This window comes from Emydura macquarii, unplaced genomic scaffold (genome assembly GCF_026122565.2).
Source record: "Emydura macquarii macquarii isolate MOO-44397 ecotype Brisbane River unplaced genomic scaffold, CSIRO-AGI_Emac_v2 contig_1386, whole genome shotgun sequence".
In the NCBI taxonomy this organism is placed as follows: Eukaryota; Metazoa; Chordata; order Testudines; family Chelidae; genus Emydura; species Emydura macquarii.
The window spans coordinates 1,362,838-1,381,177 of NW_027131523.1; the positions used below are offsets into that span (position 1 = coordinate 1,362,838).

At 60.0% G+C, this 18,340-nt stretch overlaps 1 protein-coding gene across 1 annotated transcript; it reads right to left on the bottom strand.

Annotated features, from left to right (window-relative positions):
* Positions 1 to 743: 743 nt before the first annotated feature.
* Positions 744 to 12,853, bottom strand: CFP (complement factor properdin). The gene is made up of 10 exons (XM_067552200.1): positions 12,723 to 12,853; positions 12,465 to 12,609; positions 11,846 to 12,009; positions 10,924 to 11,094; positions 8,519 to 8,716; positions 8,168 to 8,341; positions 2,072 to 2,266; positions 1,831 to 1,942; positions 1,434 to 1,588; positions 744 to 992 (listed from the first exon to the last, which is right to left on the bottom strand). Exons 1-10 carry the CDS (start codon positions 12,790 to 12,792, stop codon positions 988 to 990), a joined length of 1,389 nt encoding a protein of 462 aa, XP_067408301.1. The 5' UTR covers positions 12,793 to 12,853; the 3' UTR covers positions 744 to 987.
* Between the last annotated feature and the right edge of the window lie 5,487 nt (positions 12,854 to 18,340).

An 18,340-nucleotide genomic window follows, 5' to 3' on the forward strand; every position in this document is an offset into this window, starting at 1 on the left:
CAACTGAAGTTAACAAACCGGCCTGGTGGTGGAAGGAGCCGGGCGGGCGGGAGCCGTGGAAGAGGCGGAAGATGGCGCAGACTGCGGCGGGGACAGTCTGCCGGTGGGAGTGGTCCGGGAAAAGCAGCTCCCAGCTCTCTGCGCTGGCCAGGCGCCGGACGGACTGGCCCTCTGGGGAGCTGGGGGGAAAGCCGTTCTTAGCTGGAAACGGGGAGGTTGCCGGCTGTGGCTTTCTCGGCCCACAGCCTGGTGTTTCCAGTCCCTCAACTGGTTCTTCAAATCGCGTTCCCAGGCTTTGTCCAGTCACGGGCTGGTTGGGTTTCGGTAGAGCCGCGACGCCGTGGCTATGGAGGGGGGTGACCGGAGGGGCAACGCAGGGGGGGCCAGAGGTCGAGGGTTATTCACAGTGGGAGGGCACAGACAGGTGGGAGGGGCCTGGGCGCCTAACTACAGCTCGTCAGCACCTCCCCCATCTAGATGCCTCCCCCCCACTATCTGGTCATAGAACCCAGGAGTCCTGGCCTCCAGCCCCACGCTCTGCTCTAACCCACTGGACCCCACTCCCCTCCCAGGGCTGGGGAGAGAACCCAGGAGTCCTGGCTACCTGGTCCCCTCCCTAACCACTGGACCCCACACCCCTCCCAGGGCCAGGGAGAGAACCCAGGAGTCCTGGCTCCCAGCTCCCCTGCTGTAACCACTAGCCCTCATTGTCCCCCACCTACACACACACGCTCAGCCGGGCGCGGGTCCCATTAGCTCTTTATTGTGACGGATTCTCATGCCCCATAGCAAAGGGGATTTCTAAGGGTCAGGGAGTCAGGATCATAACTACAGGGGCTGCTGGGGCGATTCCATAGGGAGCCCCTGGAAGAAGGGGCCGAGCTGCTGTCAGGGGGGATCCTGACTCCCCAGCCCCTTCCCACCGCAGACGGAGGGCGGGGTGCGATGGAGCTGCCGGGGAAGCATCTTTGCATCGCTCCTGCCAGATCAGCCTGGAATGAACAGACGGTGAAAGGGTGAAATCAGAGACACCATCCCACAGAGACAAGCCCCCCACCCCCAGCCAGCCAGTCCCCGCCCCGGGGCCAGATGGGAGCCGGTGCCCCTCGAGGGAACAGGCCCCGTGCCCCATTCCCTAGTCTTTCTCACACACCTCAAGCATCCCCTCCACGGTACTCCCCATCCTCAAAGTCTGGCGTGGGCTGGGGGTCTGCGCTGGCCAAGCGAGCTACAGGGAATGGGAGCAGCTCTGGGGCAAAAGCACAGGAAGCTGGCTTGTGACTGAAAAACCCCAGCAGAGCCCCCAAGCCCCCTGGGATCCAGCCAGAGAGACCCGGCCCTTACCCCACTCCCCGCCCAGAGCCAAGAGGGAACCCAGGAGTCCTGGCTCCCAGCCCCCCTGCTCTAACCCACTCAACATCCCCCCAGCTCACCATCCTCCTCCTCCAAGCAGGGCTGCACGTTGAGACACGGCTTGCTCTCCACCACCTCCTTTTTCTGCCCCTCGATGGCCTCGCACCTGGGGTAGGGGGTGCCCCAAAAGCTGACATTCACCAACCTGGTGTTCCCCACATCCTGGGTCACCATTCTGAGGGGGGAAGGGAGAGATCAGCACCAGGGCCCAGACCCCCCACTCCTGCCAGGCCTTTGGACCCCACAGCTTGATGTCCTACCCCCCCATCAGACCCATGACCCCACCCCCCAGCCCTGTATCCCCCTTCTGGATCAGACCCATGGCCCCCTCCCCAGCCTGATATCCTTCCCACCCCAGATCAGACCCACAGCCCTGGCATCTCCCTCCAACCCCCACCCCTGGTTGGTCACACTCACGAAAATTTGGGGTACGTGGGTTCGCACACGCGCTTCCGAGACTTCACAGGATTCTCCCCGCAGGCTGGCATGCAGAGGCCCCAGGAACTCCAGTCTGACCACTGTCCGTCCACTGGGGATCCAGCACAGACACCAGTCAGATCAGCAGCCACCTCGCCTAGTATCCTGCCCCCCTCCCACCAGGTCAGACCCACAGGCCCCTCCAGCCCGGTATGCCGCCTGCCCCCGCTTGGACACTCACCAAAGCACCTATTGATGTTGTAGCAGCTGCGAAACTCGATGTAACTGCCCACGCAGCCCTTCCCTCCATGGGCACGTCCCACGCAGAACCGCGTCCGCTTCTGCTGCCCCACGATCTCCTGGCAGCGGATGTCCCCAGTGAAACCCGGCCGGAGGCAATCGGACCATTTATCCCAATCCGTCCACTGCCCGTCCACTGAGGGGAGAGATGGAGAGACCCCCCGAGACAGCAGAGTATGACTGAGTCCAGCCAACCATCCACCCATTGACCCATCCATCCATCTACCCACACACCCAACCATTCATATATCCACCCATCCACCAAACCATCCACCTACCCACACACAAACCTGCCCACCCCATATCCATCCACCCATTGACCCATCCATCCATCCATCTACCCACACACCCAACCATTCATATATCCACCCATCCACCAAACCATCCACCTACCCACACACAAACCTGCCCACCCCATATCCATCCACCCATTGACCCATCCATCCATCCATCCATCTACCCACACACCCAACCATTCATATATCCACCGCTCCACCAAACCATCCACCTACCCACACACAAACCTGCCCACCCCATATCCATCCACCCATTGACCCATCCATCCATCCATCCATCTACCCACACACCCAACCATTCATATATCCACCGCTCCACCAAACCATCCACCTACCCACACACAAACCTGCCCACCCCATATCCATCCACCCATTGACCCATCCATCCATCTACCCACACACCCAACCATTCATATATCCACCCATCCACCAAACCATCCACTTACCCACACACAAACCTGCCCACCCCATATCCATCCACCCATTGACCCATCCATCCATCTACCCACACACCCAACCATTCATATATCCACCACTCCACCAAACCATCCACCTACCCACACACAAACCTGCCCACCCCATATCCATCCACCCATTGACCCATCCATCCATCCATCCATCTACCCACACACCCAACCATTCATATATCCATCTACCCACACGCTCCACCAAACCATCCACCTACCCACACACAAACCTGCCCACCCCATATCCATCCACCCATTGACCCATCCATCCATCCATCTACCCACACACCCAACCATTCATATATCCACCCATCCACCAAACCATCCACCTACCCACACACAAACCTGCCCACCCCATATCCATCCACCCATTGACATCCATCCATCCATCTACCCACACACCCAACCATTCATATATCCACCCATCCACCAAACCATCCACCTACCCACACACAAACCTGCCCACCCCATATCCATCCACCCATTGACCCATCCATCCATCCATCTACCCACACACCCAACCATTCATATATCCACCGCTCCACCAAACCATCCACCTACCCACACACAAACCTGCCCACCCCACATCCATCTACCCATTGACCCATCCATCCATCCATCTACCCACACACCCAACCATTCATATATCCACCGCTCCACCAAACCATCCACCTACCCACACACAAACCTGCCCACCCCATATCCATCCACCCATTGACCCATCCATCCATCCATCTACCCACACACCCAACCATTCATATATCCACCGCTCCACCAAACCATCCACCTACCCACACACAAACCTGCCCACCCCATATCCATCCACCCATTGACCCATCCATCCATCCATCTACCCACACACCCAACCATTCATATATCCACCGCTCCACCAAACCATCCACCTACCCACACACAAACCTGCCCACCCCATATCCATCCACCCATTGACCCATCCATCCATCCATCTACCCACACACCCAACCATTCATATATCCACCGCTCCACCAAACCATCCACCTACCCACACACAAACCTGCCCACCCCACATCCATCCACCCATTGACCCATCCATCCATCCATCCATCTACCCACACACCCAACCATTCATATATCCACCGCTCCACCAAACCATCCACCTACCCACACACAAACCTGCCCACCCCATATCCATCCACCCATTGACCCATCCATCCATCCATCTACCCACACACCCAACCATTCATATATCCACCGCTCCACCAAACCATCCACCTACCCACACACAAACCTGCCCACCCCATATCCATCCACCCATTGACCCATCCATCCATCCATCTACCCACACACCCAACCATTCATATATCCACCGCTCCACCAAACCATCCACCTACCCACACACAAACCTGCCCACCCCATATCCATCCACCCATTGACCCATCCATCCATCCATCTACCCACACACCCAACCATTCATATATCCACCGCTCCACCAAACCATCCACCTACCCACACACAAACCTGCCCACCCCATATCCATCCACCCATTGACCCATCCATCCATCCATCTACCCACACACCCAACCATTCATATATCCACCGCTCCACCAAACCATCCACCTACCCACACACAAACCTGCCCACCCCATATCCATCCACCCATTGACCCATCCATCCATCTACCCACACACCCAACCATTCATATATCCACCGCTCCACCAAACCATCCACCTACCCACACACAAACCTGCCCACCCCACATCCATCCACCCATTGACCCATCCATCCATCCATGCATCTACCCACACACCCAACCATTCATATATCCACCGCTCCACCAAACCATCCACCTACCCACACACAAACCTGCCCACCCCATATCCATCCACCCATTGACCCATCCATCCATCCATCTACCCACACACCCAACCATTCATATATCCACCGCTCCACCAAACCATCCACCTACCCACACACAAACCTGCCCACCCCACATCCATCCACCCATTGACCCATCCATCCATCCATCCATCTACCCACACACCCAACCATTCATATATCCACCGCTCCACCAAACCATCCACCTACCCACACACAAACCTGCCCACCCCACATCCATCCACCCATTGACCCATCCATCCATCCATGCATCTACCCACACACCCAACCATTCATATATCCACCGCTCCACCAAACCATCCACCTACCCACACACAAACCTGCCCACCCCATATCCATCCACCCATTGACCCATCCATCCATCCATCTACCCACACACCCAACCATTCATATATCCACCGCTCCACCAAACCATCCACCTACCCACACACAAACCTGCCCACCCCACATCCATCCACCCATTGACCCATCCATCCATCCATCCATCTACCCACACACCCAACCATTCATATATCCACCACTCCACCAAACCATCCACCTACCCACAAACAAACCTGCCCACCCCACATCCATCCACCCATTGACCCATCCATCCATCCATCCATCTACCCACACACCCAATCATTCATATATCCACCGCTCCACCAAACCATCCACCTACCCACACACAAACCTGCCCACCCCATATCCATCCACCCATTGACCCATCCATCCATCCATCTACCCACACACCCAACCATTCATATATCCACCGCTCCACCAAACCATCCACCTACCCACACACAAACCTGCCCACCCCATATCCATCCACCCATTGACCCATCCATCCATCTACGCACACACCCAACCATTCACACCGCTCCACCAAACCATCCACCTACCCACACACAAACCTGCCCACCCCACATCCATCCACCCATTGACCCATCCATCCATCCATCCATCTACCCACACACCCAACCATTCATATATCCACCGCTCCACCAAACCATCCACCTACCCACACACAAACCTGCCCACCCCATATCCATCCACCCATTGACCCATCCATCCATCTACCCACACACCCAACCATTCATATATCCACCGCTCCACCAAACCATCCACCTACCCACACACAAACCTGCCCACCCCACATCCATCCACCCATTGACCCATCCATCCATCCATCCATCTACCCACACACCCAACCATTCATATATCCACCGCTCCACCAAACCATCCACCTACCCACACACAAATCTGCCCACCCCATATCCATCCACCCATTGACCCATCCATCCATCCATCTACCACACACCCAACCATTCATATATCCACCGCTCCACCAAACCATCCACCTACCCACACACAAACCTGCCCACCCCATATCCATCCACCCATTGACCCATCCATCCATCCATCTACCCACACACCCAACCATTCATATATCCACCGCTCCACCAAACCATCCACCTACCCACACACAAACCTGCCCACCCCATATCCATCCACCCATTGACCCATCCATCCATCCATCTACCCACACACCCAACCATTCATATATCCACCGCTCCACCAAACCATCCACCTACCCACACACAAACCTGCCCACCCCACATCCATCCACCCATTGACCCATCCATCCATCTACCCACACACCCAACCATTCATATATCCACCGCTCCAACAAACCATCCACCTACCCACACACAAACCAGCCCACCCCATATCCATCCACCCATTGACCCATCCATCCATCTACCCACACACCCAACCATTCATATATCCACCGCTCCACCAAACCATCCACCTACCCACACACAAACCTGCCCACCCCATATCCATCCACCCATTGACCCATCCATCCATCTACCCACACACCCAACCATTCATATATCCACCGCTCCACCAAACCATCCACCTACCCACACACAAACCTGCCCACCCCACATCCATCCACCCATTGACCCATCCATCCATCCATCCATCTACCCACACACCCAACCATTCATATATCCACCGCTCCACCAAACCATCCACCTACCCACACACAAACCTGCCCACCCCATATCCATCCACCCATTGACCCATCCATCCATCCATCTACCCACACACCCAACCATTCATATATCCACCGCTCCACCAAACCATCCACCTACCCACACACAAACCTGCCCACCCCACATCCATCCACCCATTGACCCATCCATCCATCCATCTACCCACACACCCAACCATTCATATATCCACCGCTCCACCAAACCATCCACTTACCCACACACAAACCTGCCCACCCCATATCCATCCACCCATTGACCCATCCATCCATCCATCTACCCACACACCCAACCATTCATATATCCACCGCTCCACCAAACCATCCACCTACCCACACACAAACCTGCCCACCCCATATCCATCCACCCATTGACCCATCCATCCATCCATCTACCCACACACCCAACCATTCATATATCCACCGCTCCACCAAACCATCCACCTACCCACACACAAACCTGCCCACCCCATATCCATCCACCCATTGACCCATCCATCCATCTACCCACACACCCAACCATTCATATATCCACCGCTCCACCAAACCATCCACCTACCCACACACAAACCTGCCCACCCCATATCCATCCACCCATTGACCCATCCATCCATCTACCCACACACCCAACCATTCATATATCCACCGCTCCACCAAACCATCCACCTACCCACACACAAACCTGCCCACCCCATATCCATCCACCCATTGACCCATCCATCCATCTACCCACACACCCAACCATTCATATATCCACCGCTCCACCAAACCATCCACCTACCCACACACAAACCTGCCCACCCCACATCCATCCACCCATTGACCCACTCAACCATCCAGCCAGCCACCCATTGACCAGTCCAGCCATTCACCCACCTAACATCCATTCACACACAAACCTGTCCACCCATCATCCATCCATCGACCCACCCACCCAACCATCCAGCCAGCCACCCATTCACCCAGCCCTCCATCTACTCACGCACAAACCTGACCACCCCTCATCCATCGACCCACCCAACCATTGGCCCATCCACTGACCCATCCAACCATCCAGCCATCTACGCACCCATCCATTAACTCATCCATCTATGCATCTCTCCATCCCAATACAACCCCTCCATTCACTCCTCCCTCATTTTACCACACTGTCGTCCAGCCATCCATCTTCTCCACTCCTCCCTCCATCTCTCTGCGCATCTCACCGCTTTTCTATCCCTTCAGCCTCTTCCTGGTCCATCCATCTGCTTTTCCTCTATACCTCCATTCCTCCACCCCTTGCCCCATTCCTCATCTGCCCTCTCCTCCCGGACAGGGGCATCCCCACTTCCAGGGCTCTCTGTCTCTCCCTACCCCCTTACCTGGGCAGGGTATTTTGGTGCTGCAGAATTGTGAGCGGGTATCAAGGCCAGGACAGGCCTTCCCGCCATGCTGCGGAGCTGGGTTGTTACAAAGACGCTTCTCCGTCATCCGACCAACGCCACAGGTCACCGAGCAGGGACTGGATGGCTTCCAGTTGCTCCAGCTACCATCCACTGGGCAGGACACACAGTCAGGGGGAGGGAAACACGTCAGCATGGGAAACCTAGCCCGAGGGTCGGGAGAATGGCACATGGGGCCTTTCCCCTCTAGAGGACGCCAGCTTCAATCCAGCCCCAGGGCAGGGAACTGGCTGGCTCCAGGGGGGTGGGGGGAAGGAGGGTCTTTCTCACCTGGGCAGTAGGGCAGCCCGGGGCAAGACCTGTCCTCACTGGAAGCTTCAGAGCAGGGGAGTCCAGGAGGAATGCGGGAGGGTGCAGGATTGTTGCAAACTCGCCAGCGTCGCTGCGTGGGCTTCTGCTCTGCTCCCTCCGGAGAGCACGTGGCAGAACAGGGACCCCATTGCTCCCAACTGCCCCAGTTACCATGAGCTATAGCAGGGGAGAGATCAGGCGTCAGCGCTGGGAGAGGCCATCCACCCCCATCTGCCCATCTAGCCCCTCCCACCCATCCCCCACCCATCTGTCCCTTCCCACCCAAGCCAGAACCCATCCATTGCTGCCCACTCATTCCCACATCCAACCTCTCATTCCCCAGCCAACCATCCCTCCCCCCACCCAACTATCCCTGCCCACCCATTCACCCAACTATCCCTGCCCACCCTCACACCCACCCATCCAACCAACCAACCACACAACCATCCCTACCCAACCATTTCAACCCAACGACCCATCCATCACCCCACCCTACCACCCATTCACTCAGACATCCCAGCCTGCCCACCCCCAGCACCCGTCCATCTGCCCGCCCACCCATTTCCCCCAACTTCCACCCACCCACATTTCCCTTCCCACCTATCCATTAATCCATCCATTCACACACACCCCATCCATCCCCCACACCTATGCCTACTCATCCACCCACCCACCCATCCATCTGTAGGTCTGCTCTGATCAAGATCATGAAACAATGAACAAAGCATGAACTCCCAGCAGCCCTGTAAATATGTAATTAGTAGATAAGGGAACAGCAGGCAACCGAGGAACGTGTGATGGGTGGAATCATGCGGCTTGTGACCAGCCTGTGACCTGTACGGGGCCTGGTTCACAGGAACTAAGGAACCGCTCAGAGGGTATGAGGTGATGTAGAATAGAGGGCGCATGGGGCCGTCTGCTTAAGGATGTGTATACGAGCCGGTGAACGATTTTGCACTATGGGTAGGTGATTCACCCTGGACCCAACCTGGGACTCAGTAACTCAGCTCAGGGCCCCTGGATGCCAGGAGAGAAACCTCCGTGATGAGCTTGGTCTTGAGGTGAGTTCTTGGGAACCGAGTGGATAAGCTCCCAACATCATCCACCCATCTACCCTTCTACCCACTCATCCATCCATCCCCCCACCCACCCATACCCCACACATCCCCCATCTATCCGTCTATCCATCCACTCACTCATCACCCTGTCCATCTATTCATCTACATACCCAACCATCCACCCATCCCTACCCCAACCCATCCCTCCAGCCACCCAAGCACCCACCCATCCATCCCCCAGCCATCTATCTTTCCTCATCCCCCCATCCATTCACCCTGCCACCCACTCCCCAGCCATCTGTCCAACCACTCAACCATCCATCCACCCACTCCAACTCAACCCAACCCATCCTTTCATCCAGCTGTCCAGTCACCCAACCATCCACCCTCCCAACCCCCACCCAACCACCCATCCCTGCCCCCCATTCCTATCCAACCATCCATCTACCCAGTCATCCATCTATCCATCCACTTAGCCAACCATCCATCCCTGTCCCCAACCCACCCGTCCTCCTACCCATTCAACCAGATGCTCAGTAACGAACGCAGGACACAAACATACCTAGAATAGGATCATAGACCGGTTGGGCTGTAAATTGACCTCAGGAGGTCACCAAGTCCAGCCCCCTGCACTGAGGCAAAACCAAGTAAACCTAGAGCATCCCTGAGAAGGGCTTTTTCCAACCTGTTGGCTCATACTCAGTTTGCAAACCACTCAAAACCGCTGCCCCTTTGGACCTGGTCAGTTATTCCATCCATCCATCCGCCCACCTCACCCCCACTTTGTAGCTGCGCATTTGATCCCCCACCCCCACACACACACACTCCCCTTCCTCAGTGTTGTTCTCTGCCCGGGTCCCTACTGAATTTCACCGGCTTGATTTCAGAGCGATTCCTCCAAACGTCCAGCTCGTTTCCAACCCAAACCCCGGCCTCCAAAGCGCTGGCGACTCCTCCCCGCCTGGGAGCAGCCGCAAATGTTCTAAGCCGGCTCTCCGCTCCGTTAGCCGAGCCGCCAACGAAGATACGGAGCCGCACCAGCATCAGGAGTGACGCCCGCGGGACCCCGCTAGATTCGCCCTCCTGGTTTGACCGCGACCCACGGCGAACTACACTTCGAGTCCAGGCTTTGCCGTGGCGGCGCGGCCACCTTCATCTCACACACACACACACACACACACACACACACACACACACACACACACACACACACACACACACCTCTTCCTGGGTTTGCTTGTGAGACTGGCAGGTTGGACGGTGTCAAAAAAGAACCAGCCCCCCCCACGCCAGCCCGGCCCACCCCACCCCATGCCTGGCACTCACTGGGGCAGATCTTGTAGGTGTCGCACGGCAGGCTTTCCGAGTCGTGGTCCGGGCAGTGGCCTCCGCAGACGGGCATCGGCTCGGTGCAGCTACGGACGCGCCGCTTCACCCCCTGGGCGCAGGTCACGGAGCAAGAGCTCCAGGGGCCCCAGGCCGACCAGCCCCCCATCACTGCGGGTGGGGGAGGGAATCAGTGCTGGATAGGGGGGGCCTGAGACAGTGAACCCCCCCACTCCAAACCCCTCCCTCTCCTATGAGAATCCCTTCCACCAAAACACTTCATGCCCTCACCCCCTCCCCAGAAACCAACCCCCCCCCCCAAAGACCCGCTCTCATATGGGTGCCCAACCCCTCCCCTTCCCCTGTGACCTCCCCCCCCCAGCCCCTCTCCCCACCCCAAGGGTACGGGAAGTTTCCATTTCCTGCCAGAGGGGGGGTCAGGGGGGGCTGGGCTGAACCAACATCCCTAGAGGAGGGAAGTGAAAGTGCTGAATCAGAGGAGAAGCTGCAGGCCTCTCCCAGCTGGGGGCGCTGCATGGGAGGGGGGACTCCGACAGGCGGTGCAATGGGGCGTGGGGCAGGGCGATGGGGGGGTGCTGGCTGAGGAGTGAGGGGTGTCTCCAGCAGGGGGCGCTGCGGGGCGCAGGGCAGGTGCACCGGCTGTGGGGCAGGGGGTGTCTCCAGCAGGGGGCGCTGCGGGGCGCAGGGCAGGTGCACCGGCTGTGGGGCAGGGGGTGTCTCCAGCAGGGGGCGCTGCGGGGCGCAGGGCCGGTGCACCGGTTGTGGGGCAGGGGGTGTCTCCAGCAGGGGGCGCTGTGGGGCGCAGGGGGTGCAGGGCTGGGCGACATGGGGGGAGCGGGGTTCTCCCGCAAGGCAGGCTGTGGGGTGCTGGCGGAGGGCGGGGGGGCGGGCAGGGACTCACCGGGGCAGCAATCGTTCAGGCTGCAGGCCTGAGTCTCCCACTTCCGCCGCTGGTCCCCCTGGCACTGGCCCTGCCCCTGGCACGTCTGGCTGCGTCTCTGCACCCCTTCCCCGCAGGAGACGGAGCAGGGGCTCCAGGGCGTCCAGGCGCTCCACTTGGCCGGGCTGCGGGGGGGGAGGCAAGGGGGCCAGGCCCCGTCTCAGCCTTCGGCTCGGGTGAGGGTTAGCACCAAGGTTAGGGTTATCCGGGAGCTCCGGAGATGCCCAGGCCAGAAGGACCGGATCTGGAACCAGGGCCAGGGCAGCAGGGGAGGAGGTCACAGGTGTGGGGGATACGGGGCCATAGGGAGCCAAGGCGCCGTGGGGCAGAGATTCATTCACCAGCCAACCCCGCAGGACCCATGGGGGGGGAAGCCAACAGCTGGAGCGGGAGCAGAGGGGCAGATGTGAGGGCAGGGAGACGCGGTGGGGGGGCAGGATGGGGTCCGTGGGGGGACAAGGGCTGAGGGAGAAATGGGGGGGTTGTGGGGGCAGAACCGGCAGGGTGCCCCGGGGGTTCAGGCAGCAGTGGGGGGCCGGTGGAAGCGGGAGGCGCTGGAGGGCCCGGGGGGGTCACTCACCGGCAGGGCTGGCAGGGCGCCCCGGGGTGCGGCTGGTACCCGTAGTCGGGGTTCAGGCAGCAGTCCTCCTGCGACACCCCCTCCCCCAGCAGCTCCTGGCAGCCGCCGGCCGTGAACCGCTCATAGCACAGCGAGTCCTGGGCACCTGCGGGGGGGGGGGACAGAGACGGGGGGGGGGGTGAGAAACTGGCCGGACAGACGGACGAGGGGATGCCCTCCCTCCCCGGCTCGGACACACAGACCCGCCCACCCCGGTACCTGCAGGGGCCAGTCCCCAGCAGAGCCAGGCAGCCGCCAGCAGCAGGGCAGGGGGCACGACCCTCTCCATGGGGCTGGGACGGACGGACGGACAGACAGAGCAGGGGCAGACTCCGGCTGCAGGGACTCCTCCCGAGAGACTGGGCAGGGGAGGGGAAGGGGGGGGAGGAGATTCCCACGCAGCCACTCCCCCCCCCCCCCGGACGTCCCCCCGCCCTTCTCAGCACCGCGGGGGGGGGGGGGAACGGGGGGGGGGTCACCCCAGCCCTGGGCTGTCCGCTTCCTGCTCCCAATAGGGGTCAGGTTCTCAGCTCTTGGGCAGATCCCCCCACTCGTGGGGGGCAGGGGAGGGCCCTATTTCCACCCCCCCCCCAATAGCTGAGGGCCCCTCCCCAAAGGCAGCCAGGAGTTGGACTTTGCTCTCTGCCTTTTGCATCAGCGAGGGGCTGGCTGGGCCGGCTTTGCAGGCGGGGGGGGGGGGGGCCGCGTGCCATGCTGAGGTCAGCAATGGGGGGGGCCTGTCTCCCTCTGCCTTGTAATGCAGGGAGGGGCTTCATGTTGCCCCCCTGCGGCTCTGAGCACGAAGAAAGATCCCCCCTAACTCCCCCTCCTCACCGCACAGGATGCCCCCCCCAAATCCACCTCCCCGCCCTGAGGGATGCCCCCCCCCCAAAATCCAGCTCTCCAAATTTGCCCCAGCCCCTGTTGTGGGGAGATACTACAGCTGCCCCCCCAGTGACGCGGTCACATCGCCACATGCCGCTGGGCGGTGCCACACTGACTCGACGCACGTTTATACCCAAGAAAATAGTCAGAGCCACTGTTCTGCCCCGGGGTGTCTGGACCCAGACTGTCGTGGGGGGAGCCCAGGGCCGGACTGGCAGGGCCTGCGGGTCGGGAGTGAGGGGCACCGGCAGAGCTGGGCTGGGGGGGGGCCTTGGACTCTCCTGAAGCTCCTGTTGAAGAAACACCCCCCAGGCCCGCGAGGCGGGCATCGAGGGTAGGGTGGTATCCAGTGGCAGTGATGGGGGAGGGGAGCTTCCGCCTCCCTCCTTCAGGGGGTTCCCACCCCCGGGGGGGGGTTCATTGTGCCCCTCCAGCGCCCCCCTGTCCAGCCAGCCCCACTTCCGTGGACCCCCCGGGGCTGTGGGGGGGGAAGGGGAAGCAGTTTTGGAGTACAGCGACCCCCAGCTCCTGGCCAGGGGGGACGACACTTCCGGAGCCAAGGAGAAGGAACTGGGGCCGGGGCGGGGGCTGCATCCGGCAGGTCTTCACCTCACAGCGGGGGCCACAGCGGCACGTGCAGGGGAATGAGGAAGAGCCTGGCTTCCCGGGAAGCCAAAGCCCTTGAGTCAGCACCGGGCAGGGGGCCGCGGTGGCTAAGCAAACAAGGAAGCGGGCGAAGGGCCAAGCCGCTGCGGGAGGTTTTCCAGCTAAACCAGTCCCCGGCCATCCAAGCCAAGGGCCCGACCCAGCAGACGCCGCCAGGGCCCAGCCGACAAAGGCGCCGTGCGACCCCCCCCGCTCCCCAAGGGTGAATGCACGAGCAGAAAGAAGGGGCCCCCGTTTTGGTGAGGGAATGAATTATTGGAACAGCCGAGCCAGGGCGCTGCTGGGTTCTCCTCGCTTGGGCCCCCGGCTAGATTGCCCTGCACGGCGTTTCTTGGGGATCAGTAACCCCCACAACAGCCGAGAGGGGAAACGGCCAGCGAGAGGGGGCGCCAGGCGGCGAGGGAGGGTCAGTCGGCCCCCCCAGGCGGTCAAAAGACACGGGAGGTCATGGTGCCGCTCAGCGAGAGAGCCGCGTCCCGCTCTGGGCGCCGCGCTCTGTAGCAAAGATGTGGACAAATCGGAGAAGGGCCAGAACAAGCAAAACGAGGCAAGGGCTGGAAAACCTGACCTGGCGGGGAGGATAAAAAACCGGAGCGGGTTTAGTTTGCAGAGAAGACGACCGAGGGGCGACCTGAGACCACGCTGCAAATACGCGAAGGGCCGCTCGAAAGAAGCCGGGGATCATCTGGTCTCCATGTCCGTGGGACGCAGGAGAAGCAGCGACGGACTCGAGGGAGATGGAGGTTCAAAATCGGGACAGACTTTCTCACGCTGGGTCACTCCACCCCAGAACCGGCTCCCAAGGGGGCTGTGGGAGCCCCGGCACCGGCGGGTTTTAAGAACAGGTTGGACAAACCCCTGCCAGGGGTTGGTTAGTCCTGTCTCAGCACAGAGGGCTGGGCTTGGTGATCTCTTGAGGACCCTTCCAACCCCACATTTCCATGGTTCTCAGACGGGGGGACAGATCTGACCAGGGGTGTGTTCTCTCCACAAGGCTGTGACAGAGCAGATGCACAAGGGGGACTTGGTCTGACACCCCATTTCCAGGCTGAATTTGTCCAGCTTCAACTTCTGGCCGTTGGCTCGGGTTCGACCTTCCTCTGCCGGACGGAAAAGCCCGTTATCCAATATTTGTTTCCTGCGTCAGCACTTACAGACGGGGGGCGGGGGGTCAGGCCACTGCTTCGTTTTCTCTTTGTCATGATAAATAGAGCGAGCCCCTGGAGCGTCTCCTTCTCTGACCCCTCCCCGACGGATCGACGCCCGTCTGGAGTCCTGGCCACCAACCCCGGAGGCAGGATCCCAGCAGCCGTCGCACCAGGGCCAAATCCAGAGGGAAAGTCACCTCTGCACCGACCTGGTCCAGAGACGTACATCCTGCTTCGCCAAGGCATGCCCTGGTGCCCGCCAGCCTCGTGAAATGCGTGCGGAGATGCTACGGGAGGAGGGCCATAGGCACCCTGGGCCCGGCTAAGAACGCGCCCGAGTCACCCGCAGAGGGGGAGAAACCAGTTTTCTGCCAGCTGAGAGGGTCATTTTTTCACCTCGTGCCCTCGGTCGGCTGCGCTTGTGGCCACTGTGGCTAACGCAACGGGCCCGTCTCCACCCGAAGGCAGCGGAGAGCCATGAAGGCACCAGGGAAGACAAGCCATGGGGGGGCTCGGTGAGGCTCGATGCGCAAACCAGGAACTTGGGGGTGGGGGGGCAATCAAGAAGGCGAAGACGCCCCCCCCCCCATCACCCCACAGCTAGGAAGTAAACTTCTTCTTGGTGCCACTGTGAAGCCAGCTCCACGGGCGGCGGGAGCAAAGTTCTGGCACTTCCTTTGGGGGCAGCGGGGCCGGTATTTTGGGGAGTAGCCAGTGACGGGGGCTGGGCATCCCAGGGGAGTGCTTCAAAGGGGGCGCGGGGCCAAAACCGGCCCAGCCCAGAGGAGACTGTGACTTGCCGACCTGCAGAAGGAAGGAGCTGGACGCTTGGCGCCTGGCGTTTCGTCTCCTCCCGTCGCACGGCCTGTGGAATCCTGAGATTCGAACGCCATTCCCAGGCCTCCGGGGGGAGCGACGGGGGGCGTTGCACGGTGGCCACCACTATATAGAATCATAGAAAATCAGGGCTGGAGGGGACCTCAGGAGGTGTCTAGTTCAACCCCCTGCTCAAAGCAGGACCAACCCCAACTAAACCATCCCAGCCAGGGCTTTGTCAAGCCTCAGCTTAAAAACTTCTAAAGATGGAGATCCCACCACCTCCCTAGGTAACCCATTCCAGTGCTTCACCATCCGCCTAGGGAAAAACCTTTTCCTAATGTCCAACCTAGACCTGCCCCACTGCAACTTGAGACCATTGCTCCTTGTTCTGTCATCTGCCACCACTGAGAACAGCCTAGCTCCATCCTCCCTGGAACCCCCTGCAGGTAGTTGAAGGCTGCTATCAAATCCCCCCTCATTCTTCTCTTCTGCAGACTAAACAAGCCCAGTTCCCTCAGCCTCTCCTCATAAGTCCTGTGCTCCAGCCCCCTCATCATTTTTGTTGCCCTCTGCTGGACCCTCTCCAATTTGTCCACATCCTTCCTGGAGTGGGGGGCCCAAAACTGGACACAATACTCCAGATGAGGCCTCACCAGTGCTGAATAGAGGGGAATGATCACTGCCCTCGATCTGCTGGCAATGCTCCTACTAATGCAGCCCAATAAGCCACTAGCCTTCTTGGCGCCCAGGGCGCACTGCTGACTCACGTCCAGCGTAACCCCCAGGTCCTTTTCTGCCGAACCACTGCCTAGGTCAGTCCCAGTCCGTAGCAGTGCCTGGGATTCTTCCATCCTCAGTGCAGAACTCTGCATTTGTCCTTGTTGAATCTCATCAGGTTTCTTTGGGCGCAATCCTCCAATGTGTCTAGGTCACCCTGTAGCCTATCCCTGCCCTCCAGCGTATCTACCACTCCCCCAGTTTAGCGTCATCCGCAGACTTGCTGAGGGTGCATCTACCCCATCCTCCAGATCATGAATGAAGATGTTGAAGAAAACCGGCCCCTGGGGCACTCCGCTTGTGACTGGCTGCCAGCTAGACATGGAGCCATTGATCACTGCCGGTGGAGCCTGATGATCCAGGCAGCTTTCTATCCACCGTACAGTCCATTCATCCAACCCACACATCTTTAACTTGCTGGCAGGAACACCGGGAGACCGTATCGAACGCTTTGCTCAAGTCAAGGTGTCTCACGTCCGCCGCGTTCCCCACCTCCGCAGAGCCAGTCACCTCACCGAGAAGGCAGGGTCACCGGGTCAGTCAGGCACGACGTGGCTGGTCAGGCACACGGGTGAGCGGGGCCGTTGTCCGTGGTGGGTCGCGTGGGTGGTGCCTCCCCACGGTCACAGTCAGGGGATTCTTTGGTTTGCCGTTTGCGGAGGAGAAACCCGCCACGCCTGGTTGAGTGTGGTCAAGAGCCAGCCACCACCTCTTGGCAGAAACCCAGGACTCTTCATCTGGTAGTTCCCCCTTCACGCCCTGCTCCGGGGCAACCGCTGGGAGAAAAATCTCTGCCCAGGGAGGGGGGCACAGATCCCAGCCGAGGGGCCCTTCTGGCCTTCAAATGCAGGCACCTCGGGCAGGTTTCTCCCATGTCAGCAGGTCAGCTGAGTGTCGGAAGGAGGAGAGGAAAGTTTTTGCCTCGGAGGCGGCGCTGGAGAGCCGCCCGCAGCTCACGCCTGGCAGGGCGGGCCTGGCTCAGATCCACGGGCCCTGGGTCCAGGCTCCTCCGTGCCAGACACTTTCTCTAGCTCCCTGCGAGCTCCAGGCTGGAGGCAGGCGGGGACCCCGCAGCCCAGCAGGGCAGGTGGGGTTGGTTGAACGGCGCCCTCAGCTGATCCCTCTCCGGGTAGGTCGGTGTGACTGACGGCGCTCGGCAGCAGGGGGCTCCAGGGACCCGTGGAGGCTCTGGGCTGAGGGACCGGCCCGCACCCGGCGTGGCTTCCAGGGCCTGGGGTGCCCTCCACAGGCCGGCCTCGCCCATCCCAAAACTGGTCCCGCAGCCCTGGCACGTGGAGCCGAGCCATGAAGAACCGGAGCCAAATGCGCCAGGTCCCCTGAGCCGCACACCTGGGAACAGGCCACCCAGCAGAGCAGGCCAACTGTCATCCTCACACGCCCCTCTGTCCATCCCGCTGTCCATACATCCGTCCATCCCCACACGCCCCTCTGTCTGTCCATCCATCCATCCCCATGCACCCCTGTCCATCCCTCCGTCCGTCCAGCTGTCCTAATCCACCAACCTCTGTTTATGGGATAAAG

Excerpts from the sequence above, each read along its gene's own strand:
- CFP (XM_067552200.1), bottom strand. The coding sequence starts at position 12,792 with ATGGAGAGGGTCGTGCCCCCTGCCCTGCTGCTGGCGGCTGCCTGGCTC. Across the intron at positions 8,342-8,518 it reads CGGGCTGCCCTACTGCCCAG|TGGATGGTAGCTGGAGCAAC; the intron begins GTGAGAAAGACC and ends TGTCCTGCCCAG. Across the intron at positions 1,589-1,830 it reads CCCACGTACCCCAAATTTTC|AATGGTGACCCAGGATGTGG; the intron begins GTGAGTGTGACC and ends TTCCCCCCTCAG.